General features: G+C 43.9%; 1 protein-coding gene across 9 annotated transcripts in view; it reads right to left on the bottom strand.

Moving 5' to 3' along the window:
* Window positions 1-14,195, bottom strand: part of HMBOX1 (homeobox containing 1) — a 103,669-nt gene that overhangs the window by 21,883 nt on the left and 67,591 nt on the right. For all 9 annotated transcript variants that reach the window (XM_039697608.1, XM_039697613.1, XM_039697610.1 and 6 more), the window contains 2 exons: window positions 12,716-12,826; window positions 5,367-5,520 (listed from right to left, as the gene is read on the bottom strand). In XM_039697608.1, coding sequence (XP_039553542.1) covers window positions 5,367-5,520; window positions 12,716-12,826 — 265 coding nt within the window. The remainder of the gene's footprint in view (window positions 1-5,366; window positions 5,521-12,715; window positions 12,827-14,195) is intronic.

The raw sequence follows: 14,195 nt of genomic DNA, 5'->3' as shown, positions 1-14,195 counted from the left end.
GATGCCACAGTAATCATAGAATTACAGAATGGTTGGACTTGGAAAGGATCTTGTTACAACTCTAACACCTTTCACTATCCCAGGCTGCTCCAAGCCCTGTCCAGCCTGGCCTTGGACACTTCCAGGGATCCAGGGGCAGCCACAGCTTCTCTGGGCACCCTGTGCCAGGGCCTCACCACCCTCACAGCCAGGAATTCCTTCCCAATATCCCATCTCTTGTCCCAAGTCCCTCTCCAGCTCTCCTGGAGCCCCTTTAGGTGCTGGAAAGGGCTCTAAGCTTTGCTTAGATTCTTCTCCAGGCTGGAAACCCCTAATTCTCCCAGAGGAAAGATGCTCCATCCCTGTAATCCTCATGGACCTAATGCTTTCCTGTACCTTGGAAAAAAATCAAAGGATCTCTCTTCCACTATGCCAGTACAACCATGCCTGTAAAGAAACCAGGAACCAAACAAAATCAGAACAAAACCAAGCAGACCAAACAACTCCACGGAATCACCAATTTTTGTTAAACTTCCCCTTCCTGGTGCTCCCAGCTGTGCATTCCTGTCCTTTGCCCCAGCACAGCAAGTCAAAACAATTCAGGAAAATGCAGGGGGGAATAAAAAGGATTTATTTTTCCTGAAGCAGGGCGAGTTCGCTGCTATTTCCATCAGACAAGAAACATCTCTGGCACAGCCCAGGGTGGCAGGAGCAGGGAAACTGAGGAGGAGGAATTGAGAAGGGTGGCGAGGCAGGGTAACACCTAAGGATGAGCTGGTGACAAAATGTTAATTCAGCTCAGCTACAGCATGAAACTGTACCCCCCTATCTTGGGAAATCTACACCCATTTCTCTTCTGCATAAAGCCAAGTGAAATACCTGACTCTGTTCTGCCACCTATGAAATGGGGATGATGGGGATCTATGGCATCTCAGCCTTATTTAATCTAAATACACCTTTACAAATGAAGCTTCAGAAGCACAGACAAATGTTGAAATAAAAACCCAGAGCCATAAAATCAAACCAAATAACCCTCAACCAGAAAGCAAAGTCCCTGCTCCCTAGACAAACTGAAATACATTCAACTGATGAATTATTCATTATTGTTTAGGGCAGAATTTACTGTTATTTTAATTTAATCTTTGGATAAAGCATATACTTAAAAAAACAACACTCAACTACCCCCTCAGTCTTTACCAGCACTCAGAAAAAGTGCCTTAAAATGGGTATAAAATCACTGATTCTGCCGCCAATCTTAGTTATTTTTTTGCCTGAGAAAGAAGATAAACCTCTACTCCAACATAAAGCATAAATCACTGGGTGGGGGGGAAATAAAAATAATAAAAAAATAGACTGACAAGACAACACAGCTTCATTAAAAAAAGAGAAAGCCCTGAGGGAAATTTTCACTTTCATTCTTCTAATGAGAGGGGTTGAAAAGAAGAAGCACAGCAGAGAAAAGAAAAAAAAAAACACAACACAACATTATCTGTGGGACAAGACGTAACAAAAAAAAGAACACGAAAGTGAAGCAGAAAGAGGCTTTCAAGTTTAACCTCGGGTTTGCACAGAAAGGACTCTTGCAGTCTTAGCTCTGCTCCCAAAGGAGGGCAAACCACACAACAACCTCGAGACACTCAAAACTCAGCATATTCCACGAGCAGGAGGCTCCAGAAGAGAACAGGTCAAGGTTGGCATCAGTAGCACTGCAGTTGTCTGAACCACACCTAGTCTGCAGTTAAATATAGAGCTTTACTTTCTGGAACCACTGCTCCTCTTAACCTTCAGAACATAAATATTCAGGGAGATATCTACAGAAAAATAAAAAGTAAAGGGATAAAGAGACCCGAATCTATTGTCCAAAAAAAAATCTCAGACCAGGGATTAATAAACTACCCTGGGAGGATTCCAAAAAAGCAGTAAAGGCTGGAGAATTGAATTACAGAAACCACAAGCAGCATCCTGGAAGTCCAGTATAAACCAATTAGTTCATTTAATACACATACCCTGTACTCAGACCCTCAGGTACATCAGACATTTCAGGATATGGCCCTAACTCTAATCTTCATTCTATCAGGTTGGCACCAATAGAGTAATTAATTGAACTGGAATTTTTTGTTGAGTTATATCTTTTTTAAAAAAGAGAAACTGCACCACTTCAACCCTCACCCTTCTTGTTCAGTTCATGGATCAAATCCTGACTGGTGCTGTGCATTTTCAATTGGAGAGCCTGCACCAAAGAAACAAATCCCTCAAAATTTTGCCATCACATTCAGATTCTTCCCTTGAAGTGCTCTCAGCTGTTTTGACACATGGACTCTTAGCAACTACGATTTTTACCAAGTGAATCCAAGACAAAAGCAAAAGCAGGGGGCACAGTTAAGTGATGGAGCAGGTCAACACCCTCATCCTCAGCCAAAAAATGTTTATACAGCATCACAGAAGCATTTCAGAGGGAAGGAAGAGTTTTGCAGAGATTCCACCCTCTTATCTTCAGGCATTAAACTAAGCCATCAAAGTTAGTTCTAATTGCAGGAGGCAGCCAGAGAGGAAGGAGCACAGAGCCCTCCTCTGAGTGCATTAGTGGGATGGAATTGTCTCCTGGATCTCTGTTTCTCCTTCCTGGACAGGTATCAGCCCAAATGAACCAGCACTTTCCTGAGGTTCCCAGAGCAGCAGCTCCAAACCAGGTGCCCAAATCCTTGTGTGCACCAACATCAGAGCCAGAAGCTGCAGGACACACAAACTCAGTGCAGTGAAAGTTGAATTTCATTAGGGAAAACAGTCCATTAAACTGAGATGCCTCCACTTAGAGTCCAAACTTAATCCTGCAGAGGAAAATGCAAATTACCAGACAAATGGCACCTGCCCACATGCAATGCCAAACACCATTTTAGTGGCCAAATGCTTATTCCTGACCCTGGGGCATCAGGGAAACCTGATCTGCTCGGGCCAGAGGGGTCTGGTTACCTTCATCCTGCTGCTGTTATGAGTCATATCATGGCCAAGCCTGGAAAACTCCAGTGCCCTGTAAGTGAAATTAGTGATTTTCTTCCAAGGGCTCCCAGAAGAGCGTTTTTCTCCCACTCTTTCAAAATCTGTCACATAAAAACAGCTCATCCTTACAGCTCAACGAGGCCTATTAAAGCACAACAGTTAAACAACCATATTCCCATTCTTTATGGTGTAGCTTTATTGCCACACAACACTTTTACTGTGTTCTTGCCTCGAGTAAAACTCCTCAGCTTTGCTTCCCAGTACCCCACACAAGGCTGTGAAACCCAGCACCCACAGTGACCTAGCCAAGGGCTTGGCAAATTAATATTAAAAGCCAGGATTAAGGCAATGTGGCAGCAGCAGAATAAGGAGAAAACCCTGGCAGAAAAGACCTTACAGAGCACAAGACACAGAGAACAAAACCAAGAAGAATTTCATGAAAAATTAGGTTGAGTGATTATGTATCTGCATTCACAACTGGATGATTTCCAGTGCCAAGACCAACTTGGTTCTTTCAATACCCAAACCCAAACCTCACACCTTTCTAACAGATGCACTAAAACATCACAGTTTTAATTTCTGGAGTGTCCCAGCAGTGGCTTGAGGAGAGAGGTGGATGAGGAAAGGGTGGCTTGCTCAGCTCTCTATCAGCAGTTTCCCCAGCAAAGGAGTCTGAGGCACAATCAGGGTTCAAACAGCAAATAACAGCAGTTATTTGGGCAGACAGAAACCAGGAAGAAGATCAGCCATGCCCAAATCCAGCCATGCCCAAATCCAGCCATGCCCAAAGAGCTCTAATTCTACTCCCAACAAGCATTTCACACACAGAGGGCTGATCAGGAGATGGTGCTGCCCTGAAGGCACACAGAGCTGTGGTGGTTCTGTCCTTCTGCACACACAATCAGGACAGTCAGACAAGCATTTCAAAGTGCTAAAGATCCTGTCCTGCCCCTTGTTCTGCCTCTGTGGAGGGGACACTAGAAAAACACACTATCAAATGACAGGGTATTGCATTAGGTCTAACAAAGCAGAACAGATTTCAAACATTTACATTATTTCCTTTGGGGAAACATCCAGGCAAAGCCAAAAATATCAATGCCAGATAAAATATCAGTGCCAGGCCAGAATAGGGAAACAAACATTTTAAGTTACTGGTTCCAGTCCTGCAAAGACACAGAAGTGTGTCTAGCCTGTGCTCCTGAGGGAGCTCAGGATTTCAGCCTTAGCTCAGGCAAATTATGCTCTCCTGCTCCTAATCAGTTCCCAAGACCCCCAGGTAAGCAAGAAGGGGAAGCATTGAGTAAATGTTAAAAACACATCCTACAAATCTACTGACTGAGATCTCACTGGGGTTGCAGACCCTTAGCTCAGGCAAATGATGCTCTCCTGCTCCTAATCAGTTCCCAAGACCCCCAGGCAAGCAAATGGAATGGGAAGCATTGAGTAAACGTTAAAAACACATCCTACAAATCTAGTGACTGAGATCTCACTGGGCTTGGAGACTCGGGAGGAGTGTAGCACACACAGTCATCCAGTCCTTCCATGGAAAGCCTCTCAGAGGGGAAAAAAGGGTTGCAGACCCGGGAGGAGTGTAGCACACACAGTCATCCAGTCCTTCCATGGAAAGGAGGCTCCTCAGCCTCTCAGAGGGGAAAATCTCCTCCCAGCCTTTTAGCCCTGGACAGAAATAAGTGTTCATCCCTAAACTACATCCAAATTCCCCTCCCTTTTCTACTGTACATTATCCACAAAAGAGACATTCCTGTAAGCAGAGGGAAAGGCAAAGCACACCCAGGCTCAGAGAGGAGAGCTGGGAGCTCTAATGATCACCTGCCATTGCATATGGATTTGAAAGATCCACTTTGCTCTGTGCTGCTCCCAGCTCCTGTAAGAGGGTTCTAAGAGCCTTTTTGGACCAGGAATCTACTGCTTGTGAGGCAAAGTTCTGCATCCCAAACAATTACACAAAATGCTGGTATCTACTTTAAAGCACCACGAGGCACCGGGGGGACAAATCAGGAAAAGTGGAAAGGAGAAATGCAGAATGGAAAGAGCTTGCAAGACCCTCCCAAGAGAGCCTGGATCAGGAGAAGTGGAAAAGTTTCTACAAAAGCAAAGAGCTGAACACCAACACGCTCAGACTGAGCTAAGGACATGATGTACAAAAATAAAGAGATCGTGTCCAGAGAAATGTTATAATTTTTTAAACAACACAAGAGGCAAAACAGCTCCTCCTATTCCATCATCACAAATCCAATTATTACAGGTTTGTATGAGGCTACAACACATGCATGAAAAGAAGTCTGGAGTTCACCAGAGCAGGGAAAAGTCCTTTAGAACTTGGCTTTAGAACTCCCATGTCCAAACCCCCTCAGAGAGCCACCACATACCTCTCCATAACAGCCAGGCACTCCTTTCTCCACGTGAAGCGACTGCCTCGCCGTAGTCTGAAGGTCCCAGAGGTAGCTGTGACTGGGGGAGGCGTCTGTCTCCATTCTGGCTCTTCTATTGGGATGGGAGCGGGTCTCATGCTTAGTGTAGCCCCTAAGGACAATAAACACTGTGTTTCCCAGAGGGTTAAAAGTCAGGCCCATCCTCTCACTCCTGCTCGTGAGGAAAAAAAAAAAAAGACAAGACAGGTGATGAAACCATTCAAAATGAAAAAAAAAAGAAGTATTATCAAAGACACCCTAAAGATACATAAAGCCAGGTGGAATTCCTATTTCCCAACCTCCAAGGCAGAAGGGCATGGCCATGGAAATCCAAGAAGCTGATGGGTACTTAGGAAAATCTGTCTTGTTTTCATCAAGAGGAAAAGGATCACACAGAAAGGGTGAGCTGTGCCCCAGCTGGGATTCATTTAGGTTGTGCTGCCACCTGAGCTGACACAAAGTAGGAAACAGCAGTTTCTGTTTAATTATACAGCAGCTTCAGGAAGCAAAATGGAAATTTATACCAAAGGTATTTCAGTGTGTCTGAAGAGGTGAGGAAATACCTGAAGCAGCTCCACCAACAGAAACAGACCCTGTGGCCTGGGCAAATGTGGGCTCATGAATGCCAGGGTGCCTGGAAAAGTCACTGAAAGCAGATTAACATCACAACTTTCCTCTCCTGCTCCCCTTCTATGGATGTATTTCTCCTTTCCCTGAGTCTGAGCTGGAAAGCATCAGGCACAAGACAGGATTTGGCAAGATGCCTTCAGGAAAGGCCCCTTTGAAACTTACCCCTGATCCTTTCCACAACAGCCTCTCAGCTAATAAATCAAGATAAATCAAGATAAATCAAGACACTCTGGGAGATCGATCTGTCCTACATCCCTTGGTGAGGATGGGAACCTGGGATAGGACACGAGGACAGAAACCAGGGTATGCTCTGAAGGACAGCTTTGTGCTCAGTGACTTCCCCTGCAGGGAAGAGAGAGCTGCTCTAGTGTGCAAAAATAAAAAAAATGAAAAGAAAAACAAAAGTTGTATGAAAAGGTAAATCACCACCTATATTCCATAAGCATCCTGAACTCCAGTGGAATTCCTGCACTGAGCCAGCCTGGGCAGACCCAGGAGAAGCAGCAGCCCTGCTCACAGGGCTGGGCACACTCAAGAGCAGGGCTGTGACAGCAAAGCCCTCTGGGTGCTCAGGCTCACTCAGGATGGCTGGGATTTAATCATCAAACCACACAGTGTTAGTGCAACAACACTGCTCCTCTAATACACAGAGGAGTGGAAGGGTCAAGGGAACCCAAGAGTTTCACCAATAAACAAATTCCTACAGCTAAAAAGCAAGAAATGAGCTGCTCAGGCACTTGGCCATGTTCCTTTCTAGAAATGCACACAGAGTCTTTCCCTTCCTGCCAGGGGTTTGCATCTGTGTTAGGTACTGGAGCCCAAAATAATTTACAAATGCTCCCCAGGAGGAGTCAGTAGGAAGTGAAGCCCACAATCTCTGCCTTGCACACACGAGGCACGGTGCCTCTCCCTAATTCCCAGCTAACGAGCCTACACAGATTACTTGGTTCCACTGAAACATGAAATATTTCCTATAGTGCCAATTTACTGGGAGGCCATTTCAAGGAGAGCTCCTTATCTAGTCTTTCTGCTACTTGCACAGTTTAGGGGGCTGGGTGGCTGTTAAGTTGCCAGGCTTTAAATACACTTCAAAAACTTAAAAAAAAATTAAAAATGAAAATTTTAAAAAGAGACAGGGGAGAACAGTTAAAGAAATTAGTTTTCCCTGTATTGTGTTAGCAATATACTTTCCCCACCTGAAGATTTGATTTCACAAGGAGAGTACAGGAGTATCAGTGATCCCTCACATCAAGCCAAGAGATGCAGAATCCTTCTATTAAATTTGCCTGAGATTTTTCAGACAAAGGTAGGAAAAAAATCTGCATCGAAAGCATAAATTTTCTGCTGCTGCTATAGGTATGCTCACGTACTGAATATAATACACTTTTTTTGTTTTAGTAGCCTTCCTAGATCAATTTAGCCATTTCTCTTTTCTATGGGGTAACATCAATATCAGCAGCAGATAAGAGAGGAATATGCTGAGAATTACAAGCAAGTACCCCCACACAGCAAGAGAGGAGCACCTGAATCCATAAAGAGGCCCAAAATGGGCTTGGATGAACGCGTGGAAAAAAGGGAACATGGGATGGTCTGAGTCCCTTCCAGAGCCCAAAGGGGCTCCAGGAGAGCTGGAGAGGGACTTGGGACAAGGGATGGAGGGACAGGACACAGGGAATGGCTTCCCACTGCCAGAGGGCAGGGATGGATGGGATATTGGGAAGGAATTGTTGGCTGTGAGGGTGGGGAGGCCCTGGCACAGGGTGCCCAGAGAAGCTGTGGCTGCCCCTGGATCCCTGGGAGTATCCAAAGCCAGGCTGGACAGGCTGTGGAGCAGCCTGGGATAATGGAAAGTGTCCCTGCCCACAGCAGGGGTGTGGAATGAGATGACTTTGAACCCCAAGTTACCATTTATGATATGCACATTTGATAAGGAACCCATGGAGCTTTTCCTCATCCCCCTCTCTTCAGTGAGCTCCCGTTTATTCTGCTGTTCCAACATTCCATCACAGCATTCTCAACACCCAGCTCCACTTCTTTATAACTTAGCAAGTTACACCCCAGTCACCAGTTGAGATTCTTTTTTTAAAGCCCTCAAACAGCTTTTAAGGAGAAGTGAAACTTCTCTCCTGAGCAGACAGAGTGGGGAAGACGCAGCACAAGGTTTTCAGTGTATGCATCAAACAGCAAGACACCTCTGAGGGGTGCAGAGGTGAACTGCCTGGGAAGAGCTCCTTTCACACACAGAAATGAAAGGAGACAGCTCTCACTCCCTGCCAGTGCTCAGCACCTTTTCCTCCAGCACTGGCTTTTCTCTGTGAATTTTTGGTGTGATTGAGGATGCTGCTGGCAGGTCTGGGGGAGAGGAGGTGCTCTCCAACTGGAATGCAGCTCTCTCCACACTCCAAATTCCTCCTGGACAAGGCCTGCACGTCCCAGAGCCCATCCTGAAGGAAGGGAGCTGCTCTAAGAGCATCCCATGCACTCCCTGCTCCCCATCCTGGGCTCAGGCAGGCCCTGCCATGGAATGGTCACAGAGAGCCTCAGGCGTCTCCCAGCTCCAAGAAACCATTTCCTGGCAAGTCTTCATTTGCAGCAAGTACCTGCTGGACATTACCCTGATAAGAACAGATGCCTCACTGTATTTTTAGCCAGGCTGACCCCAGATCACACAATAAACACCTCTTGGTCAGTGTAAGCCACGCTGGATTGAAATCAGCAGCAGCACAAGGTTCCCTACCCAGCCCAGGGCAGGGAGGAGAAGGAGCAGAGCAGGGACTTTGCTCTGCAGCACATCACCAACCATCCCCTCCCAGTGCAAACCTCGTGGGACAACCAGAACCTGATTTTGGATTGGCTTTTCTTTCATAGCTAAACAAGAACCACTATGAAAATAACAAAAGAGATGCTACATCCTGATAATAACTCCTTTTCATTTTCTCTTTTGTTCAAGGAAGAAGTGCCCATGGCTCTCTCCAAGGTGACCACAGCTGCCTTCCTATTAGAGAAGAGTGGCAGAAATAAATTCCCAGCCTAAATGGAAGCAGTCTGTATCCATCTGTAACTTTAACACATCATTTCGAGGTGCCAGCTTCAGTTTGCACTACTCAGAATCAAGGGACAAGCTGAGGTTACTCCATCACAAACTTCCCACATTGCCCAACACCCAGTGCCAGGGAAACTAATCAGGCTAGCAACTACCAATCTAAAAAAGAAAATTATTTAAAACCTATGGGCTCTGAAAAAAAGTAGTGAGAACATTGCAGGACACTACTGGCTTCTGAAATACATAAAATTTATCTATTGCCAAAATGTTCTCAGTCCTCCACTAAACACAGGACAGACAAGTGGTGCCCGTGAAAAAAAAAAGCTCCATCTAAATGAAAAGCATCCCTATTAATTGGAATAAAGACCTTTTAAACATCAGTATTTAGCATTTACTTCTTCCCTCCAACAAAAGAAAAAACTGCCTTTCACCCCAACTGGCAACTCCTTCTAGAAAAATTTACAATCAGTAGCACACTGGAATTCACAGCATTGCCATTAACTCTGACATCACTCCTACCAAGAAAACATTGATTAAGACATTTTTTTGAGCAAGATTATTGCATACAGTGGGACAAGTGGGTGTTTTTCTCCTGTTCCATGAGACTCCAAGTCTCCTTTGCAACATTCCAGTCTGGTGCTGTCTGAACACCCACCACCAAGGACAGGAGAAATGCAGAAACTGCCCATGCAAACCAGCAGTGAAACCAAGGCAAATAACAAACAGCACATTCAAAGAGCTCAAAGCCAGCTGGAAAAGAATGGAAGGGATGGAATTGCTGAGTCTTGTCCATATAGGACCAGCATCTGAACAGCAGCAATGCCCTGAAACTGCCCCAAGGCTCCCCAGCACTAAGTTTTGGTTGGCAGATGTAAGCACTGCCTGTAGATGATTTAAAGCATCACATACCACATTAAAAAAATAAAAAGAGAAATAAAATCTCTTTTGATATATTTGCAAGTCGTAATTTGCTTATACAAGCACAGTAAAAGACAGGTCCTGCTGTGAGGAGCTGAAGGCAAGGCAGGGGTGTCACCCACAGGGAAAGGTCTCACCTGTATCCAGGAGATGGGAAAGGGAGACAAAAGGTGAATTCTACAAGTTGCACAGAAAAAAAAAATCCTGGCAGAATCAAGGGAAAGTCTGCCAAGAGATTTCCAGTTCTTTCCACACAAACTATCTCCCCTTCACAGTTTAGGAACTGATTACATCTGCTGTCCTAGTCCTTCAAAACTGTTTCAGTTTTAGGTTTTCTTTCCATTACTACACAAATTCAATCCAAAAATTGGATTTACTCTGAAGATCCAGTTTTTCAAGATAAGGAATTCTAGAAATTGGGGAACCCATAGTTCCCAAAAGCCTCACTTTGCCCTCTGATAACTCAAACCTGTGGGTCCCTCTGCACACAGACCTGACTTTCTCTCAAAGGACTGAGATTTCCCTCCCAGCAGGTGGAACTGGAAAAGATGGGATCTATGAGAACAGAAAGCCAGATGCCACCTTTTAGTAAGTGAGCAACTAGACAAAAAACCATGGCAGTCATTTCATCTCTCAAGTTTCTTCCAAGGAGGACAATAATTTTTTTTGGGAACATGGCCACTGATTTCCTCATTTTCTGGCTGTAAGGAGGACACCAAACCCTTTACTCTGTCTACTAATCACAGGATACTCTAAGTAGTAGCTAAAACTCCAGCTCCAGATTGGTTTTGTAACAGAGATTTACATCCAGGATTCCCTGGACAAGGTTGGTGCCTCCCTTTACACACTTGTTCATTCCCATGCTAATTATTCTTAGCTACCTGGGCTGACCTGCAATATAATGGATGGCAATAACTCAAAGCAGTGTTGTATTACCCTACAATGAATAAATAAATACAACCCCATTTTCCTCAGGTAGATTTTCCCAACAGCAACAGGAAAACTGAAGGTTGCTCCCTCTACTTCAGCCTCTAAAATGAAACCAAGTGCTGTCTGGTTCTAAAAGGAATTTAAGTGCATCCAAATAGTCCCCTGGCTTAGGCAGAGGAAACAATTTGCCTTTTACACTCCTTGAAAATGCTGTTTAAGATCTCTTATTGGGAAAAAGGTTACACTCAAACAAGCACTCTTCAAGGAGTTTTTCCATGCCTAAAGCAAAGCAGAGTTAACGTTGACTCATTTCAATTTCAGCCATAACCTTCAATGTGGAAAGTCTTCCTTCCTCAGACACCTCTCAAGAGCAAAAGGACAAAGAAGATGTGAGCTCATGGATATGGGGAAAAAAAGAAGGAAGAAGTAAAGATTTTAGAGCTAAGTTGAACAAGGGTTCTGTTATTAGCACAAAAAACTATTTCCTAAACAGCTTCTTGTGATAGTGCAAATAAAGGATGCAAGGCTGGGAAAAAGCCACACAACAGGTTTCATCTGGAGAGGGTTTTGGTGGTTTTTTTGCACGTTCCAAAAACTCTCAAGTTTTCTCCACTACTTTGGAGGCAATAACTTTCATGAAAGGGAAATGTCAGGGAGTTATTTTGTAGGGTAAAACGGAGCCTTTCCAAGCAGCTGGTACTGGATGGTTGTACCCAGGAATTCTGCTGATCCTCAGGATCACAATTCCAGCCAGTGCAAAAATCAAGGCTTCTTGGCACTTTTTAAAACAACTTTAAGAAAAAGAAGCCTCAACATGCTTAATAGAAAAAACAGGCTTAGCTGTCCCTCTGAACCCACCCAACTTAAATCTGAATTATTCTCAGGCCAACTGTTGGCTGGAGCCTCTTGATTTTCAGTTTACACACAAAGCAGAAGTTTTGAGGCTCTGATTCCCTTGGAATTTTTCTTAATAGAATTCTGGACATTGAAGCCAAGTTCACATTAGAGAGCCTGAGTTTTAAATTCCTTAAAACAATTACACAGTTAATTTAATCAAGCCAATGTTTAAAGGAAATTAAACATAAATATTTTGATCTTTACAATAAAACTGTTAAAAGGGAAAAATAAGAACTGTGGTCAAACAAAATCTATGGAGGAGAACAATACAAGGAAATTAATTCAACTGTGATTTTGAAGATTGCTGGTTAGTTAAAGATAATGAGGAGCTTTACTTCTCTTTTTGTTTTCAAGATCTATTTTGAGATTTGAAGAAGCAGGTGGGATTTGAAAGACACATCTCCAGCTTATCACTGTAAGTATCAACACCCAATCCATGAGCTTGAGATCCAACCCAAAACCCTCTGAAGATCCTCTCTGACAAAATGTATGGGTTTTTTGCTGAAATTTTATATTAATGCAGCCATTATGAATGGTTTCTATTTGTTCACTCTGAAGAGCCTCAGCTTATATTTCACATTAACTGATTATAACTTCACTGGCTGCTTCTGATTCCCAGATTTAGTGAGTGGTGGGAAGGCAGGGCAGGTATCTGTGGCTGAGGAGCTGGACAGACAGCTCTGGACAGACAGCTCTGGATGAGGCAGCTCTGCATCATTTGTTGCAAAGCAAAAAGCAGATTTCTTCCCACCCTCCTAAAAATTAACCTGGTCAGAGGGAGAACCCTCTGGAGTACCCCAGACCAAGAAGTGAATTATCAGTGCTAACAAGCAAAAGGCTTCCATTCTGTAAATAAACAGCAGGAGATGTTTAGGCTGCATTTGTTTACCAGGATTTGTCTTCTCAAGCTGGTACCATCTGTAAAATGCCCTTTTCTTCTGTTCACTCAGGTCTGACCCCTGCTGCAACAGCCAATGGGAGATCCGGCTCTGACTGATACCTGTGAAAAACCAGAACAGAACAAAAAAAAGAGAGAAGGAGAAAAGTTCAACAACAAAAGAAAGAGAAAAGTTCTTCTTTACCAAACATTTTAAGTGGTTTGTCTACTGATAAAAGGTGGTGTCTTACAAAGCCCAGGACTTTGTGATGCTTCAATCCCAGAAAAAGCAGAGTTGAAGCTTCCCTGCTCTGTCCCAAACTGCCCAAATTTCTCCCTGGGGTTATGTTCAACCTTACTCAAGGAACACCCTGGAATCTGCATAATCAGCCCCAAAGCAAAGAGGGCAAAAACTGGGAAGCCAAAGCTACCACAGACTCAAATTGTCCCCAACTTCCCTGACTCCTAAACTTCATCTGTGAAATGGGAACAAGTCCCTTCCCCACTATTACATACAAATAATGATTGTTAGGAAATCCTTATCACTCAATGCTTGAATAAGAACGGAGATAAAAACAGAAAACAGTTTATGTGATATAGATCACATCAGCTCAGAAATGGAGCAAACCAACTGCCAGCAGCTGTAACAACAGCCAGAAAACAACCCAGGAAGAGCAGCTGTCTGTCAGCAAAGCAGGAGCCAAGCTCGAGGTACCCAGGCAGGATCAGGGACAAAACACTGCAGTTTTTAAAGCAAGAGTTCTAAGAAAACAGTAAGAAGGGGGAAAAAATTCCTAGAAGTTAATACAGTTATTTCCAAAGCAGAGAATGAAGGATTAATGCAGGAAGGGCAAAAAATGATCAGCAGAGGAATTAAATAAAACAAGATGTTTAGAAGTGCATGAAGAGATCAGCAATAGGTTCACCTGAAAATGTAAAAATGCAGAGTTTGCTGAGTAACTGAACACTACTTCAGAACTCCCTGCGCTTTCCACAAGGCCCTTCAGCTATCAGAACAGGTTAACAACATCCAAACTCTCCTGAGAAGTGAAGTTTTAGGAGGTGCTCCAAGTACCAATGTGGTGCCAACACCACCTGTGCCACCACCTGCTTGGTGATATCACCCGGGCAGGTAGAGGCTGGTTTGCACACAGAACCCAAACTACCTCCCCCCTCTAGAGATGTATCAAGGTTTTATAAGCTCTCATAATCACATTTAACTCATGAAAAAGACACCCTGTAGTTTTACCACTTCTAAACTGGGGGTTTATTATGGTTTTTTTTTTGGTGTGTTGAAGGTAGTTAACTTCAGAATGTCTCAACTTGACTCTCAGGTACCATATTCAGGTGGGTTTACACCAAGCAGATTTTTAAAATCACTGGGTTTGTACTCTTAATTGTTCTTCCTCAAACAGAATTCTGGAGGCTAGGAAGTTTTAATTGTGCTGGAGGAAAGCATGGGTGTGTTTTGTTTCAGATACAGCAGCTCACT

The sequence above is a fragment of the Passer montanus genome, unplaced genomic scaffold (assembly GCF_014805655.1).
Source record: "Passer montanus isolate IOZ18808 unplaced genomic scaffold, ASM1480565v1 scaffold119, whole genome shotgun sequence".
NCBI lineage: Eukaryota > Metazoa > Chordata > Aves > Passeriformes > Passeridae > Passer > Passer montanus.
This window is presented reverse-complemented; position numbering and strand designations above follow the sequence as displayed.